This window comes from Panthera leo, chromosome B1, assembly GCF_018350215.1.
Source record: "Panthera leo isolate Ple1 chromosome B1, P.leo_Ple1_pat1.1, whole genome shotgun sequence".
Taxonomy (NCBI): domain Eukaryota; kingdom Metazoa; phylum Chordata; class Mammalia; order Carnivora; family Felidae; genus Panthera; species Panthera leo.
In genome coordinates this window covers 169667223-169684765 of record NC_056682.1, presented here as the reverse complement: position 1 = coordinate 169684765, position 17543 = coordinate 169667223, and the positions used below count along the sequence as shown (strand labels likewise).

The 17543-nt window shown below is 34.7% G+C and overlaps 1 protein-coding gene and 1 long non-coding RNA gene across 2 annotated transcripts in view; one reads left to right on the top strand and one right to left on the bottom strand.

Annotated features, from left to right (window-relative positions):
- Positions 1–17543, top strand: part of SLC30A9 (solute carrier family 30 member 9) — an 84845-nt gene that overhangs the window by 48896 nt on the left and 18406 nt on the right. The window contains exons 8-11 of the mRNA XM_042936494.1: positions 1537–1604; positions 4291–4393; positions 13543–13598; positions 15827–15962. Coding sequence (XP_042792428.1) covers positions 1537–1604; positions 4291–4393; positions 13543–13598; positions 15827–15962 — 363 coding nt within the window. The remainder of the gene's footprint in view (positions 1–1536; positions 1605–4290; positions 4394–13542; positions 13599–15826; positions 15963–17543) is intronic.
- LOC122218283 lies at positions 6312–16797 on the bottom strand. The gene is made up of 3 exons (XR_006201968.1): positions 16534–16797; positions 16070–16249; positions 6312–6367 (listed from the first exon to the last, which is right to left on the bottom strand). It is a non-coding gene; the product is annotated as an uncharacterized LOC122218283 (long non-coding RNA).

Below are 17543 nucleotides of genomic sequence, written 5' to 3'. Positions count from 1 at the left end.
GCAGATCTGACTGGCATTTTCTTCAAAATAGACACCTAGTATAACTGCTTCTCCCCATGTCTCTTATTGAAACCTTAGTCTAAACTATCACTATCTTTTACCTGGAGTATCCTCCTAATTGTTCTCTCCACTATGCTTTTGTCTCCATAATTTAGTCTCTACATTATAAACTCTATCTTTGTAAAACATAAATGAGACTATGTCAAGTATCTGTATAAAATCATACAGTGCCTTCTTTTTGCCATTAGAATAAAATTTATACTCCTTACCATATTCTCCAAAATCCGATGGGATATGGCCCCTGCTTCCTTCTCTGTCCTCAACCCCTACCATTTTCCTTGCTCTCTATGTTCTTAGCCACACCAACCTTATTTTGTGCTTCTCTTCCAGCCTTTAAATATGCTGTATACTCTGTCTGAAACTGTTCTTCCAGATTTTTTCATGGTTGCTTCCTTATCATCCTTGAACCTCTTTCCTACTCTAGTTAAAATAAATCTTCCCACATATACCCTCCCCCTCCCATACGTGTTCCTCTCCATTCTGTTTTATCTTCCTTATTTTATTCATTATTTTCTGGTATATATTTGTTTATGGATTTATTCTCTATCTTTCTGGACTAGACTGGGAGATCAGTGAAAGCAGGGACTTTTGTTTTGTTTACTGTCAGGTCCCAGCATCAGAATTGTGCCAGGCATGTAGTAGTTGCACGATAAAAATTTCTTGAATAAATGCCATAAGGCGGAATATATGCAGTACTTTAATAGAAATTAAATTGAATTGAATTTTAATAATAAATGTGCAGCAGAATGAATATTTATTCTCTGTGACTGACCAAGGAAGGCTTTACGTAGAAAAGTGCCACCTGGCGTAACATGGAAGAGGATGAGTAAAACCTGGACAGATTGTGTTGGAAGATGATGATAACATTCCAGGGAGAGGAAAGAGCAAGAGAAAAAACACAGAAAGTATACATTGAAGGAAGAGTAAAACTACATTTAACTCAAGAAAAATATTTTTCTTTACTTGGTTTATTTCTTTTGTTTTGGTCTGTTTAGGAATTAAACTTATTATCACTCGAGGTCTTTGGTGTTTAGAGAGCAGTAAGGAGTTAAATTAGAGAAGGAAACTTGGCTTTGGCTGTTCCTTGTTTAAAAGTTAAGAAATGGGAAAATGGAAAATGGGAAATTGGGAAATGGGAAAATTTTAGAGTGTATCAGTTTTAGTTCAGTACATTTTTATCACTTTATCCCTAGTTTCTGTGTAACCAACTCAGATCTTTTCTGGCGATAGGAAATTACTTACAAGGAAGCAAAATAAACATTTATGGTTTTGGAAAAAGACCATAGGCATTCTCAATTTCCATCTTCTCACTTTTCGAAGAGGAAATTCTGGAGATCAATCAATCAATCAATCAATCTAGTTGTTTAGAGGTTTTGAAAGAACAGATGTTTTTCTGGTGTGTCAGAGTCACTTATAAGCATTAAACTGCTTCCCTGGGAAATTTTAGAGATTTATTTGTTTGGTTCTTTTTTATAGCCACGGTCCAGAACGACATCAGTTTTTTTTAAAGGGCCAGGAAAAGTGGTGATGGTTGCCATTTGCATGTAAGTACTGAAAAATAAGCCATTTGAAATAGAAACATGTTATTTTTAACGTGTATATCCATGAATATAAACATTTATTACTTAATATCTAGGTAGTTAGAAGTTTATATCATTTTAATACTTTTGTTTTTTAAGTTTATTTATTTTGAGAGAGACAGAGAGAGAGCTGGAGAGGGGCCGAGAGAGAGGGAGACAGAATCCCAAGCAGGCTCCGTGCTATCAGCTCAGAGCCCGATGTGGGGCTCGAATTCACAAACCGTGAGATCACGACCTGAGCCAAAACCAAGAGTCCGATGCTTAACCGACTGAGCCACCCAAGCATCCCAAAAGTTTAGATTGTTCTAGAAGGAAGTTGAATGAGTCTTTGTTAATTATTGTCAGTAACGTGATGAAGGAAGAGTCCACATAGATACCTGTGCTTGTACTGTGTCTATTTTTGGTGTGATTAAGATCTAAGAACAGTTGCTCTCTGAAAATCCTCTTATTTTGGGGGCTCCTGGGTGGCTCAGTCGGTTAATCCTCCAACTTTAGCTCGGGTCATGATCTCACGGTTTATGAGTTTGAGCTCTGCATCGGGCTGTCTAATGTCAGAGCAGAGCCCACTTTGGATCCTTTGTCTCCCTCTCTCTCTGCCCCTTTTCTGCTTCTGCATGTGTTTTCTCTGTCTCTCAAAAATAAATAAAAACATTGAAAATTCTCTTATTTTCATTGGGGTTGATAGAATTTTTTTTTTTTTTTTAAGGTGAATTATGTGCACCTGGGGTGGCTCAGTTAGTTGAACATGGGACTTTTGATTTCAGCTCAGGTCATGATCTCAGGGTTGTGAGATCAACCCTGAGTCAGCTCTGTACTGAGCTTGGAGCCTGCTTGAGATTCTCTTTCTCCTGCCCCTCTCCCCTTCTCGTGCTCGCTCGCTCACTCTCTGTGTCTCTGGAAGAAAAAATGGTGAATTGGCCAAGATCATTTTTTGAATAACTAAACCAGCATGGGTTGTAACTACAGAAGAATATCTGCACTCTTGTTTTTTCACTTACCTCAGAAGAACATAATTGATATTTGTGCCTCTTCTTTTTCTTTCTGTCTAATTGATTCCTATTGTTATTTTTTTTTCTTTTGCTGATTAATCTATCTTAGGATGTTTAAAAAGTTTAATTCCATACTTCATTTGTTATTTTATTTCTAATATATATACATATACACACACACACACACACACATATATATATATATATATATATATATATACATATATATATATATATATGGCATCTCAGGAATTGTGGTAGGGTCTTGAAATTCAAAGATACAATACATAATTCTCATCTTTAAGGATTGGAGAGGAGCTGGACTGGAGGAAGTCATTTACAATCATATAGAGAAGAGATGGTGATGCACTAAGTGCAGTAGCATTAATTCTTTTCATTAGTAAAGCAGGGTTAGCAATGAAGTCTTTCTTCCTCGGAAGAATGTATGTAATGTATATAAACTGCTTAGCATAATACCTGGTACCTAATAGGTATTTAATAATTATTGTTAATATATATTGGCCTGAAGGTCACAGAGGAGAGCTGGATTAGGGATTTAGAGAGTTAGTAATATAGAAATAATAATTAATGACATAGGAGTAGTTAAGATCACTTGGAGAATGTGGAAGAAAAACCTCTTAGGAGGAAACCTTGAAGAATGCTAACATCTGTGAAATGGGTGGAGGAAAAGAGCCTGCAGAGGAGACCGAGGAAGAGAAAGGAAAGCAAACCAGGAACTAGGAAGAAACCAGCATACCATGGAAGCCAAGGGAAGACAGCATTTTAAGAAAGTAGTGCCATACGCTTCTGTGAGATTAAGGAAAATACTAAAATGTTTTCAGAGATTTAATAATAAGAAACAGTTGTGGTGTTGATAAGAATAATCTAATGAGGTATCCGAGACATAAGCCATCTTTAAATGGCTTGAAGATTTAATGCAAAGTATAGAAAACTGAGACAGCAATAGCACATATAACTCTTTTAAGAAATTATCTGAAGTGGAAGAGGGGAAAGGGTAGCTGGAAGGGGACCTATAGTTTGTTATTTATAGAATGAAGATGTTAATATTTATATAATAATAGCGTTATAATGAAACATAGTGACTAGTATAGTGCCCGAGATAAGCCATCCCAGTCATTATTGTTGGCATCTGACCAGCCAGCTTCCTCAGAGCTAACCATGATTATTTTTAGCATCTGTTATCTTCTGGTATGACCTTGAGACTGCTTGGTTTAGATTCGTCTTCGTCTCTGGCATCTGCCTGCTTGATAAAACAGACTTTCATCAAAGTCTTGGTTTTGACACTGGTCTGCCAGACAATATCAAGTGCATATCTTCTTTAACCCGCCGAAGACACTTAATTTCCTTTGTAACTTTATTTTGTCAAAATATAAAACACTCTCATCAGTTCTCAAAATACACTTAAGTAATTTGTTTTACACGTATCATGTTTCTTCATTTGAGTAATGATACCGTAACCTGTGTTTTTCAAATTTGCACTCTTGTTACCTAAAATATAAGAAGTTCTTTGAAGACTAGAGATTCTTTTTAATTTACTTTGAACAGAATCTAGTATAGAGGTATGTATAGTCAATTACATAAATTTTTGGTGGAAATTTGTATCAAAACCTATGCTAAATTGTTTTGTCTTTCTCTTCTAGCAATGGATTAAATTGCTTCTTTAAATTTCTTGCCTGGATTTATACGGGTTCCGCAAGTATGTTCTCTGAAGCTATACATTCTTTATCTGATACTTGTAATCAGGTGAGGGGTAAAAGCTTTTTCCTTACTAGTTTTAAAGTAATTTTTAAGCCTTTTGTCTAAAAGCTGACTTATTTAAAAATAGAATGATTCCTATAGTTGGCATGAGGAATAAAATGAAAATTTTTTTACTTTTGAATGATGAAATACATAGAAAAATGGTCACGGTATTTTAAAGCAGGTTGTTCTGCTTTAAGAACTTATAACAATGGAATATGACGTATAAGATTATCGGTCACTAAGTGTTTGAGCAGAGGATTTTGTACAAGAGCTTCTTACCATTAGGTAGAAATTTGGTCTCTGAATATGAGTTCTTATGATGATAAGAGCCAATTTAAGTTTTTTGAATAAAGATATAAAAGATTCACATGTGATTGATGAATTAAAACCATTTTACATTAGACTGGTATTTTAAATTCCTTTCTTTGAATTTGTAAATGAAGAAAGATTTTTATAAAATTAGAATACCTTTTTAAATCCCCTTCGACTTTCAGGATTTTGACTACTACAAACCTAAGTCTTTTTTAAGAACATCGTAAACATTTCTACTTATGTTGCTTTTCACATTTTAAAGAATGTGGTGTATTAAGAGAATACCTTGTTAGCATTTATTTGTTTATACTCCTGTTTTGTAGGAACAGATTTGGGAGAATTTATGGTAAGAGACACAGGTATAATAACAATATTTTAGACAAAGTTAAAAGTAATAATAAAATGGTAGAGAGCAGGGAGAGCGATCTGAGTTAAAAATTGAACCTGAGAATTCATCACTGTCAAGTGAATTAACACCCTTTGTAAAAGCAAGGAAAGAAGACATTTACTATTAGTACTAGCAATCTTTCCCTTGAATTAAATTTCAGACTCATGAGACACTTAATAGCTACTATCTTTAAAATATTTTTCCACTCAGTTGTGGTATGGAGTTGGGGGAGAGAATGGGGAGAGATACATAACACAGTATCTAATGTTGAACGCCTATCTGAACATAAAAATACTGAAATATAAAAATATTGGTACATAGGGCAAGAGGGTATGTACAGAGTATTAGTTTCAGTATTAGTTGTTATTTAAAAAATTGAAGATCATTTTTTTTTTATCTAGGATTCAAAAAATATTTTTTTTTATTTTTAAATTGTTATTTATTTTTTTGAGAGAGAGACAGTACAAACAGGGGAGGGGCAGAGAGAGAGGGAGACACAATCTGAAGCAGGCTCCAGGCTCCAAGCTGTCAGCACAGAGCCCGACGCGGGGCTCAAACCCATGAACTGTGTGAGATGATGACCTGAGCCAAACTCGGATGCTTAACCAGCTGAGCCACCCGGCCGCCCCTGAAGTGTCCCTAGTCTGCAGTATATTCAGGGGTTTAAAAGACTGGTAGATTATCTGTGGACAGACCTGGAATAATAGCTAGTATAATTTGAGTAAAAAATTCCAGTTGTAAAACATTTCATAAGGAACTTCAGGTTCCAGTCATGAGGGACTAATGGGGACTGGACTTAGTCTTTTGCTGTAAACAACTAAAACTCTGGACCAAATTTATGAAACAGTGTTTTCAAACTTTGGACAAAGGACTGCAATAGGATGATCCCTGAGAGAAGGGAAGCAAATGAGTTGAGCTGTATGATCTCTCTCATTTTTTTGCTTGAAGACACATTTGGAATAGTGGGAGGAAGGTGGGAGATAATAGTCTCATTGGGTTGAGAAGGCAGAAACTAGAGTTCACTGAGGCTGAGGTAGCTAGAAATTACAAGGCAGAGTTCCACAGAGGAGGGAACTGCAGATAAAAAGTAGCAGAAGTCTACATACGGGCTTGCTTGCTTGCTTGCTTGCTTGCTTTCCTTCCTTCCTTCCTTCTTTCTTTCCTTCTTTCTTTCCTCTTTCTTTCTTTCTTTCTTTCTTTCTTTCTTTCTTTCTTTCTTTCAGTTGTGTCTTTGCTGAATTTTAAGCAAAGGGTGTAGGGTAAATCTTTACATGAGTCTGGGCAAAGAAACACCAGGGAACATTAGGCTAATTCCTAGAGTAGAGCTTACACAGCGATCAGATACATTCAAGTTCTGACCATCTGAATACAGTCCTCATTGATTACCCAGGCAAATAGAAGGGTCATATCTTACTAGTAAGGCTAAGTGATCTTTGGTATAAAAGCTATTTTAGAACCTCCCTAAAAAAGTTCTGAAGGCTCAAGCTGATTTGCAGGTAACTTAATGACATGCTACAACAAAGCCCCACACTCTGTAAGAAGACAACAAAATCCAGACACTTAATCTAACATTCATAATGTTCCATCTAATAAAATTATCAGACAACCAAGAATCAGAAATTTGACTCAGACCCAGTCTAACTGCTGCAAACTGTGAAAGACAGCAAGAGAGGAGAGGACCAGAGAAAAATTATAGAAACAAGTACAAAACCAGTAACAAAATGACAAATAAATGCATATCTATCAATAATTACTTTGAATATAAATGGACTAAACACTCCAATCAAAAGACAGAGGGTGACAAGGGGATTAAAAATCAAGACCAGTCTATCTGCTGCCTACAAGAAAATCATTTCAGACTGAAAGACACTTGCAGATTGAAAGTGAGGGGGTGAAGAAAGATGTGTCATGCATATGAATGTCAAAAGAAATCCAGCATAGCAATACTTCTATTGGACAAAATAGACTTAAACAGTATAACAAGAAGAGCACCTAGATGGCTCAGTCGTTAAGCATCCGATTTCAGCTCAGGACATGATCTCGCAGTTTGTAGGTTTGAGCCCCGCGTTGGGCTCTGTGCTGACAGCTCAGAGCCTGGAGCCTGCTTTGGATTCTTTCTCTCCCTCTCTCTGCCTTCCCCTGCTAATGTTCTCCCTCTCTCTCAATCTCTCTCTCTCTCTCTCTCTCAAAAATAAATAAACATTAAAAAAAAAATTTTTTTTTAAAGAGTGTATGTAACAAGAGATAAGGACACTGTATAATAATAAAGGGGACAATCCAACAAGAAGATACAACAATTATAAATATTTATGCATCCATATGAGAGGACTCAAACACCTAAAAAGGTTAATAACAAACTTGAAAGAATTAATTGGTATTAATATATTAATAGTAAGGGGCTTTAACACCCCACTCACATCAATGGACAGATCATCCAAACAGAAAATCAATAAGGAAATCATGGCTTTGAATGACACACTGGGCTGGGTGGATTTAACAGCTATATTCAGAACATTCCATCCTCAAACAGCAGAATACATATTCTTTTCATGTACACATGGAACATTCTCTAGAATAGATCACATATTAGGCCACAGGACAAGTTTCAACGAAGTCAGAAAGATGAAAGTCATATGTATCTTTTTTGACCACGATGCTATGAAATTAGAAATCAACCACAAGAAAAAATCTGCAAACACGTTCACTTATACATGGAGGTTAAATAACAGGCTACTAGACAATGAATGAGTCAACCAAGAAATCAAAGATGAAATTAAAAATTACATGGAAACAAATGAAAATGAAAACACAACAGGGGCGCCTGGGTGGCTCAGTCGGTTAAATGTCCGACTTCAGCTCAGGTCATGATTTCGTAGTTCATGAGTTTGAGCCCCGTGTTGGGCTCTGTGCTGACAGCTCAGAGTCTGGAACCTGCTTCAGATTCTGTGTCTCCCCATCTCTCTGCCCCTCCCTGCTTGTACTTGTCTGTCTCAAAAATAAATAAACATTTAAAAAAAATAGAAAACAAAATCTTTGGGATGCCGCAAAAGCTGTTGTGAAAGGAAGTTTGTAGTAATACAAGCCTACCTTAAAAAGCAAGAAAAACCTCAGATGAACAGCCTAACTTATACCGAAAGAGCTAGAAAAAAAACAAAACAAAACCCCAAATCAACAGAGAAGGAAGGAAGTATTAAAGATTAGAGTAGAAATAAATGATATAGAAACTGAAAAAAACAGATCAATGAAACCAGGATTTAATTACTTGAAAAAATCAAAATTGATAAACCTCTAGTTTAGACTTATCAAGAAAAAAAGAGGACTCAATACAAATGAGAGAGGATAAACAACACCACAGAAATACAAAAAATTATAAGAATATTTTCAAAAACTATATGCCAACAAAATGGACAACCTAGAAGACATGTATAAATTAACCTACTAAAACAAGCAGGAATAAATAGAAAATTTGAACAGACTTATTCCTAGCAAGGAAATTGAGTCAGTAAAACAAAGAAACAAACTTCCAGCAAACAAAAGTGCAGGACCAGATGGCTTCACAGGTGAATTCTACCAAACATTTATTCTTCTTAAATATTTCTCCAAAAAATGGAAAAGGAGGGAAAAGTTCCAAATCCAATTGATGAGGCCAGCATTACCCTGATACCAAAACCAGGTAAGGACACCACCAAAAAAGAGAACTCTGGGCCAAATCTCTGATGAACATAGATGCAAAAATCGTTGACAGAATACTAGCATACTGAGTCCAACAATACATTAAAAAAATCATTCACCACAATTAAGTAGGGTTTATTCCTGGGTTGCCAGGGTGGTTCAATATTCCGAAATCAATCAATGTGGTCTATCAATAAGAGAAAGGATAAAAACATATGATCATTTTAATAGATGCAGAAAAAGCATTTGACAAAGTACAACATCCATTCATAATAAAAATCCTCAACAAAGTAGGTTTAGAGGAAACATACTTCAACATAATAAAGGTGTTATATGAAAAACCCACAGTGGACATCACACTCAATGGGGAAAAACTGAAAACTTTGACCCTAAGGTCAGGAACAAGATAAGCATGTCCACTCTTACTACTTTTATTCAACATAGTATTGGAAGTTGTATCCAGAGCAGTCAGACAACAATAAGGAAGAAGTAAAAGTTCCACTCTTTGCAGATGACATGATACTATAAAGAACCCTGAAGATTACACCAAAAAAACTAGTAAAGCTGATAAGTGAATTCAGTAAAGTCTCAGGACACAAAATCAGTGTACAGGAATCTGTTACACTGTTATATACTAATAAGCAACAGAAAGAGAAATTAATAATCCCATTTACAGTTGTACTAAAAATAATAAAGTACCTAGGAATAAACAACCAAAGGCGTAAAAGACCTGTATTCTGAAAACTATAAAATGTTGATGAAGGAAATTGAAAATAGCACAGAGAAATGGAAAGACATTCCATGCTCATGGATTGGAAGAACAAATATTGTTAAAATGTCTATATTACCCAAAGCAATCTACAGATTTAACACAGTCCCTATCAAAGTGCCAACAATATTTTTCACAGAATTAGAACAAACCTAAAATTTTTATGGACCCACAAAAGACCCCTGCAAAAATAGCCAAAGCAGTCTTAAAAAAGAAAAGCAAAGCTGGAAGTATCGCAATTCTGGACTTCAAGTTGTGTTACAAACCTGTAGTAATCAAAACAGTATGGAACTGGCAGAAAACTAGATGCATTGATCAATGGAATAGAATAGAAAACCTGGCAATAAACCCACAATTATATATAGTCAGTCAGTCTTTGACAAAGTAGGAAAGAATGTCCAAAGAGAAAAAGATAGTTTCTTCAATAAATGGTGCTGGGAAAACTGGACAGCTACATGTAAAAGAATGAAACTGGAGTACTTTTTTACACTGTATGGAAAAATAAACTCAAAATGCATTAAAGACCTAAATGTGAGACCTGAAATCATAAAAATCAAGAAGAGAGTATAGGCAATAATTTCTTTGACATCAACCGTACCAACATTTTTCTAGGTATATCTCCTAAGGCAAGGGAAATAAAAGCAAAAATTAAGTACTGGGACTATATCAAAATAAATAGCTTCTGCACAGTGAAGGAAACAGTCAACTAAAAGGCAACCAGCTAAATGGGAGAAGATATTTGCAAATGACATATTTGATAAAGGATTAGTATCCAAAATATATAAAGAACTGATACAACTCAATGTATCTCTTTTGAAAGCTTTTTAGACATAATAATATTTTTTTTAAATTTTTTTTTTTAACGTTTATTTATTTTTAAGACAGAGAGAGACAGAGCATGAATGGGGGAGGGTCAGAGAGAGGGAGACACAGAATTGAAACAGGCTCCGGGCTCTGAGCTGTCAGCACAGGGACCCGATGCGGGGCTCGAACTCACGGACCGCGAGATCGTGACCTGAGCCGAAGTCGGCGCTCAACCGACTGAGCCACCCAGGCGCCCCATAGACATAATAATATTTTTAAAAATTCTAAGGAACTCCTACAACTCAATGGAAAAAAAAAAAACCTATCCAATCAAAAAATGGGGAAGAATCTGAATAGATATTTTTCCAAAGAAGACATACAAATGGCCAACAAGTACATGAAAGGTACTCAAGTACTCAACGTGACTAATCAAGGAAATGCTGTCAAGATCACAGTGAGCTATCACCTCACACTTCTGGAATTCTTATCTCAAGGAAACAAAATACTATGGAAAAGATATCTGCACCCTGGTGTTCAGTGCAGCATTATTTACGATAACCAAGACATGGAAACAACCTGGGTCCACACCGTCACTAGATGAAAAGATAAAGAAAATGTGTGGGTGTGTGTGAATGTGTTGTGCATGCACCCACACATGCATGCACACAAATATTCAGCCATAAAAAAAAAAAAAAAGAAAAATCCTGCCATTTATGACAACATGGATGGACCTTGAGGTCATTATGCTAAGGGAAATAAAGTTGGAGGTAGATACTGTGTAATCTCACTTATACATGGAGTAAAACAAAAATATCCCAAACTCCTAGATACCAAAAAATTGGTGGTTGCCAAGATGGAGTAAGGGGAGTGGCGGGGGGTGGGGGGGGCGGCAGTGGGCAAAAATGGATGAAGGTGGTCAAAAGATAAAAATTCCAGTTATTAAAGAGTAAATTTTTATAGTATTTTTATAACTATAATATTTTTTTCTTTACCCCTTGAGAGACTAAAACACCTTAACTTTTAAATTAGATCTGTACCTCTGGTGGTATCTAGGTTTACAATTTCTCTGACAGTTCATTTTTTAAAACTTTTCTCCTAAATAATATATAATGCATCATTAATATTAATTTGTATGAATTTATTGAGCACCTAGTTTACAATGTAGTGTTTAGAAGAAGACAGTCCTTGCTCTGTCTTTTGTAAGGAGGTCATACACTTCAAACAACTAGAAAGATATTCCAAGATGACATTTAAGCACTTGAATGATAGTATGATGCTGAAGGAAAACCAAAAAGGGAAGGATGATCATGGAAGGGGAAGCATTGCTTCTTAGCCACTAGCTGTTAATACTTCATTATGTTGCAAACCAAACAGATGTAGGTCATATTTACAAAACTGATATATTTGTGTATATTTATTTGTGTGTTATACACGCATACAATTGTGCAGAAAAAGGTCTGAAAGGACACATATCAAACCTAACTCATACTTCCCTGCTTCTGGGAGTGGGGATGGACAGGATTAGGGATGATCTATGATATCTTATTTTTGTAGAAAAAACTAATAAATAATGGTAAGTAATAATCTATATTCAATTTATAAAAAACTTGATATTCCACATTTCATTGCATGGCCAACCTGAATAGTAAGGATTTTAAAAATAATTGAATACCCAATGGCTGTTTTGTAAACATTATAAATCATGTGTGTGTATACACACACACACACACACACAACATGAATTCATATTTTAATTTTAATGTATAGGTTTTAAAGAAGTATATGTTCTATCTTAATTTACTCTCATTTTCTTGGTTTGGTTCACTGAAAAGTCATCTTCTATGTGTTAGGTAGTTTTAACCCTCTTTTTCTTTGGAATCCAGTAGAAAAAAAATTGGTAATATTCTGTGTATTTAGGGTAGGATTTCCAGTATTAAAACTTAAAAGTTCAGTATATATTTGTTTTAGCCATTTTCAAGGTGGTGTAATCTCTATATATTTTACTAGAGAGAATGTTTCTATTAGGTATCTTGTAACTGACAGGGAAACCTCATCCATGAAGAATTTGGCTATCTTGAAGCTTTATCTATCTGATATTGGATACTGTGCTGAAAAAAAAAAAAAGGAAAAACCCCAGATTAAGCAAATAATACCACATAGGGTATTCACTCAGAGGCTTTGTATTGTTATTAAGTAAATAATTTTAATGAGGTAATCTTTTTTAGATTTCTAAATTCACATCCAATTAGAATAGAAAGGACTTACTGAGGGCAAACATACTAATATCAGGAGTTTCCAGTGGATAATTCTTTTTAACAAAAGATGTAAGAAAAAAAACCAAATAAATAGAAATGAAAGCAAGAAAAGATAAGGTCAGGGGAGAAAGGAAGGAAAAGAGAAAGGTGATAACCAGGATTAAAGACATGTCATATTTTTGCCATATGTGTTTTACATTTTTGTTTTTTTAAAGAAATTAAATCTTAGTTGTAACTAGTCCTCCATCTTTATTCCCTTCTTCCACACCCCAGAAATCACTGCTCTGTGTATATTGATACGTAACTCCTGGTACATGGTTTTGAAGTTTTAAAAGAAATGTATGTGTCAATATGCAATGCGTACTGTTTAAAATGTTTACTATATTTGTACGGCTATACAAGTTACTTTTCCTGTGAAAAATCAGATGTGACAGACTACCCTAATCCTTCTTCTATCTCCGAGGTGTCAACAGTTAAATGTGTGTTCTTCTAGACCTTTTCCCGTGCTTTACATTATATATAGTCTAGAAAAATTACACAGGTTTTTTTGTACTTAATACGCTATTCCTAAACTTGTTTTTTTTTCTTCCACTTTAATGGTATGTCTAATGGTATGTCAGTACAGAAAGCTGTCTCTCCACTCCATTTTTTAAACTGTTGTAGAAGTAATTTACAGTTTGGCAATACCATCATTTATTTTGCCATTCCTTATTGATGGATTTTTAGGTTGGCTTTCACATTTTTCGTCCTTATAAGCAATGGTGTTTTGAACCCCATTGGGTTCATCTTTATTTCTGTAAGGTAAGTACTGGGAACCAGAATTGATAGGCTGTTGTGTATGTCCATGTTAAGTGTTTCTTTGCCACTGTCAGATTGCACACTCCAGATTGGTTTTTCCACACTATTCTCTCCATCTTGCTAACAATTATTTACCCTTTTTACTTCTCCGTAGGGTTTGCTAGCAGTGGGCATCAGTAAGTCTGTTCAAACACCAGATCCTACTCATCCGTAAGGACATTGTCTTTATTTTGGTTTTTTGGGGGGCAGCAAGTCATTGAAATAAAAGCAACTGAATGCATGACTCACTGCTGTGTCAAAATAAATTCAAGATCTAATTTGAAAATGAAGTTTAAATTACCTTTATGCTTTGTAACAGCATAGAGATCTTGTTCTCTTTGTAGTTGATAATAACAAAACACATATTTTGATCTTAGAGTTCTATTTTATTTGGTTAAAGGAAACATTCCACATTTAGACTAATAGGCACTCAATCTAAAATTTTGGTGGTAATTTTTTTAAAGTTTATTTATTTTGAGAGAGAGAGCCACATGTATGTTCTTGGGTGTGAGGGGAGGGGTAGAAAGCCCAACATGGGACCCAGTCTCATGAACCGTGAGATCATGACCTGGGCTAAAATCAAGTCAGACACTTAACTGACTGAGCCACCCAGGGACCCCAATAACTTTTATTAAATCTCTATTTAATGTATTTTAATCCTTACATTTTGATTTTGAAATTGTATTTCTGCTAACATTTCAAAATTTATTTGTAAAATGAGTATTCTTTTTAGAATATATTATTTTGAGTCACATCAGTTATTTGATATTCTTTTTACTAACACAACTAACATAATACTTTGAATTCCACATGTATCATTTAACAAGCTTCAGTAATAGAATTTGATCTATCTTAAAGGCAAAAAAAAAAAGCTATTTTATTTCTGTAAAGGAGTCTACATATATGCTTTATATAAGTGCCTTTTTTTACTCAAAAGCAAGATGCTACTGTTTTCTTATAAATAATGACATATTTTGAATATCCTAAAACTGTCAATAAAGCTATTACAAAGAACAACTAGCTTTCTAATCTGCTAATTACACATTATTACAATATTTTACTATGTCAAAAAATTATTTTCCTGACCAGTTTTATGTACCAAAAATTTTAAAACAGGATAAAATTTTAAAATTTTGGGTTATGAAGATTTCTTCTTAAGGTATTTTTCAACAATCTACTGCCCAATAGAGTATTGAGTATTCTAAGTAGTAGAAATATTTTGTATCTGTCCGGTATGATAGTCCCTAGCTGTAGCTACATGTGGCTGTTGAGCATTTGAAATGTGGCTAGTGCAACTGAAGAACTACATTTAAATTTTTATTTAGTTTTAATTAATTTAAATTTAAATAGCTCTATGTGGCTGATGACTAATATTGGACAGTGCAGATCTACATAGTTAAAAATTTCAGTAAGAAACTACAAGATTTTTGAAAACACATAAAATGAAAATAATAGCATTTAATTTAGATCTTAATTAACTTAAATAAATATGTGTATCCCTAATTTGGGGGGTAAATTTCAGAGAAAGTAAGTTTTTCTAAATCATGCTGGTAGAACATTGTCACATCTATAAACTGAGAATTCCCTATGGCAAGATTACTACGTATTTGCAAAAATAATTAAAAAGCAATTTTAATTGAGACCTATTGTTTAAATTTGCATCTGCCAGAAGGGTGCCATAGAGTTTGACTTTGGAAGTAAATTTCCCAGGAAATATTTTTGTTAATGAGTGGTTCTTTACCTCATATGTTTTTGAACTTTTTAATACTCCGTATTTTATTAACACATACAGTAATACAAAATGCACATACAGACCAAAGATTCTTAGAAAACAAATGAAAAAAAAATTTTTAAACATCATGAACACACCCAGAAACTGAAGCTCATAGTCCTGCTAATAGTAGTTAGTTGCTGTGTACTGAACTTCAGAACCAGCAACAAGTGTCCAGCATCAAATTATAGGTAGTATAAATCAGTGATTGGCTGTGCCAGAAGACTGTAATATTTAGTTAGAGGCTGCATTACCAGGAAATTTAAATGTTACCCTTTTAATTAAATATCTGAATGCATTTTTAAATAGATTAGTTTAATCAGTATTTGGGATACATAATAGTAAAAGTGCCTCTACTTGATCAAAACAGACTATATGGAAAAGGGATTAGAAAATACCTGAATTTAACCATATTAACTCTGTTTTTATATTTTTTCAAAGATCTTCCAGTTTTTTTCGTTTCATATATTGATTTTCTGACTTAAATTTGGCACTTACATTTTACTTAAACATAAAGCCATGACATCTCGATATTGTGAGTTTTGGTTTTCTTTTTCACTGACTCATGAAACATGTTTTAAAACAATTTGTATTTCTTGTAAACCGTATTATCTTTTTTATTTTTCAGGTATGGATTTTCGAATATGCGCTATATTGCTTCACTCATTAGTGGGGTTGGTATTTTCATGATGGGTGCAGGATTATCTTGGTATCATGGAATCATGGGATTGCTTAATCCACAGCCAATGGAATCCCTTCTATGGGTAATCTTTTTTTTTTCCCCCCTCAGTTTTCAAGTAATATGAAATAGTGATTAAGTACAGTAGAATGCTTTGTCACATTGATGTTAAAGAAAGGGACTAACACATACCTTTTTGACTATAATACTTGGTTATGTATCTGTAGTTGTATTTTTTCAAACATGACTAGACATGACCTCTAAGTCCATATGATTCAGTGATGTTGAACCAAGAGTATCTCTGTAGGTACAATCATTAAGCACTGACTCCTTGGTTAAAATCTTGGGCAGTTCCATTCATTTCTCCAGTTACTGTTAAAGAACAAGAACATCTCTATTCATTTTTAGTCCCAAGAATAATCTATCAGTAATTAAAATAGACAATCCCACACAGTCGTAAGTTGGAATTTTATTTAAAGATCTTTTTCTTTCACGCGTGCAGATAGGAAGCCTATACTGGGTTAATGGTAGGATGGGAGCATGGTCACCTTCTGTATAATCCTACTTAGGACTTCTACCCTTCTCTTCTACTCCCTAGATTGCTCTGGCAGCATCAAAGGTAGGGATAGGGGACAGAAAAGTAAGACTTTACTGACAGCAGCATCATTTTGCAGTGGTTTCCTCTGGTCTTTGTAGATTCTTAAAGCTGCCTTTTTCTCTCATGGAAACTTCTTGGAGATTACCCTGCATGGCCACTCTGACTCTAGCTCTCTTGATAAACAGATTGGTCACGTGCCAGCCGCTGTCAGCTTCTGCATCTTGTGTAGTTCCAGATTGTTTCTGCTGAGGTTGCCTTGCATTTTCAAGAAGGCTCTTTGGGCAGCTGATCTCTTTTCAAAAGACTCGTACTTAGAATTCTGTGTTTGGACTCTGTGTGTTAAAACAGACATCTTTAATACCCTCTCAGTGAGGGTGTATTTTTTTTCAAACATAATTATTTACTCGACACAATATCAGTTAGTAGACTTGCCAATAAATTTATTTTTATATGTGCATTAGACATAGTTCACTGTAAACTCTAAACAGTAAGGGTGCACGTCCAGCTTTCTGAGCAATCTTAACAGTTAACAGCTTTCTCCAAAGAAATCTTCACTTTTGCTCTTAACCTTAGCTTTTCTTCATGGGCTAGTGGGTGTGGAGCTAGGAGTTGCAGAACCAGCCTAGGGCATCCTCTGTCCTGGCCTGAAGAGACGGAACAGCACCTCATTTTGGAATGTGGGAGAACTTATAACCTAATTTGTTCTCAACTGCAGTGAGTTTCATTTAACATCTTATTACACCTATGTACCGACACAATAACAAGCCTATTAAACTAGGCTTTTCCTACCATTTTTATTGACTGATTTCTTAGCATATAATTGAAATGAGCAGGTATATTTTCTCCATTCTGAAAAGTTTGGCCACTTTATAGATAACCTCGTTTGTCTGATTTGTACGGTATTACTTCATAGAGGCTAAGTGGTCAGTGAAAATTAGTTAAATTTTTGATTGTGTATAAGTTTTAAAGTTTCTAGAAGCTCTTCTTTCTGTCTTACTGTAACTAAATGAGGTTCCTTCATACTATGACTCTTGGTTAATATATAATGGTTAACATACCATAGACCAG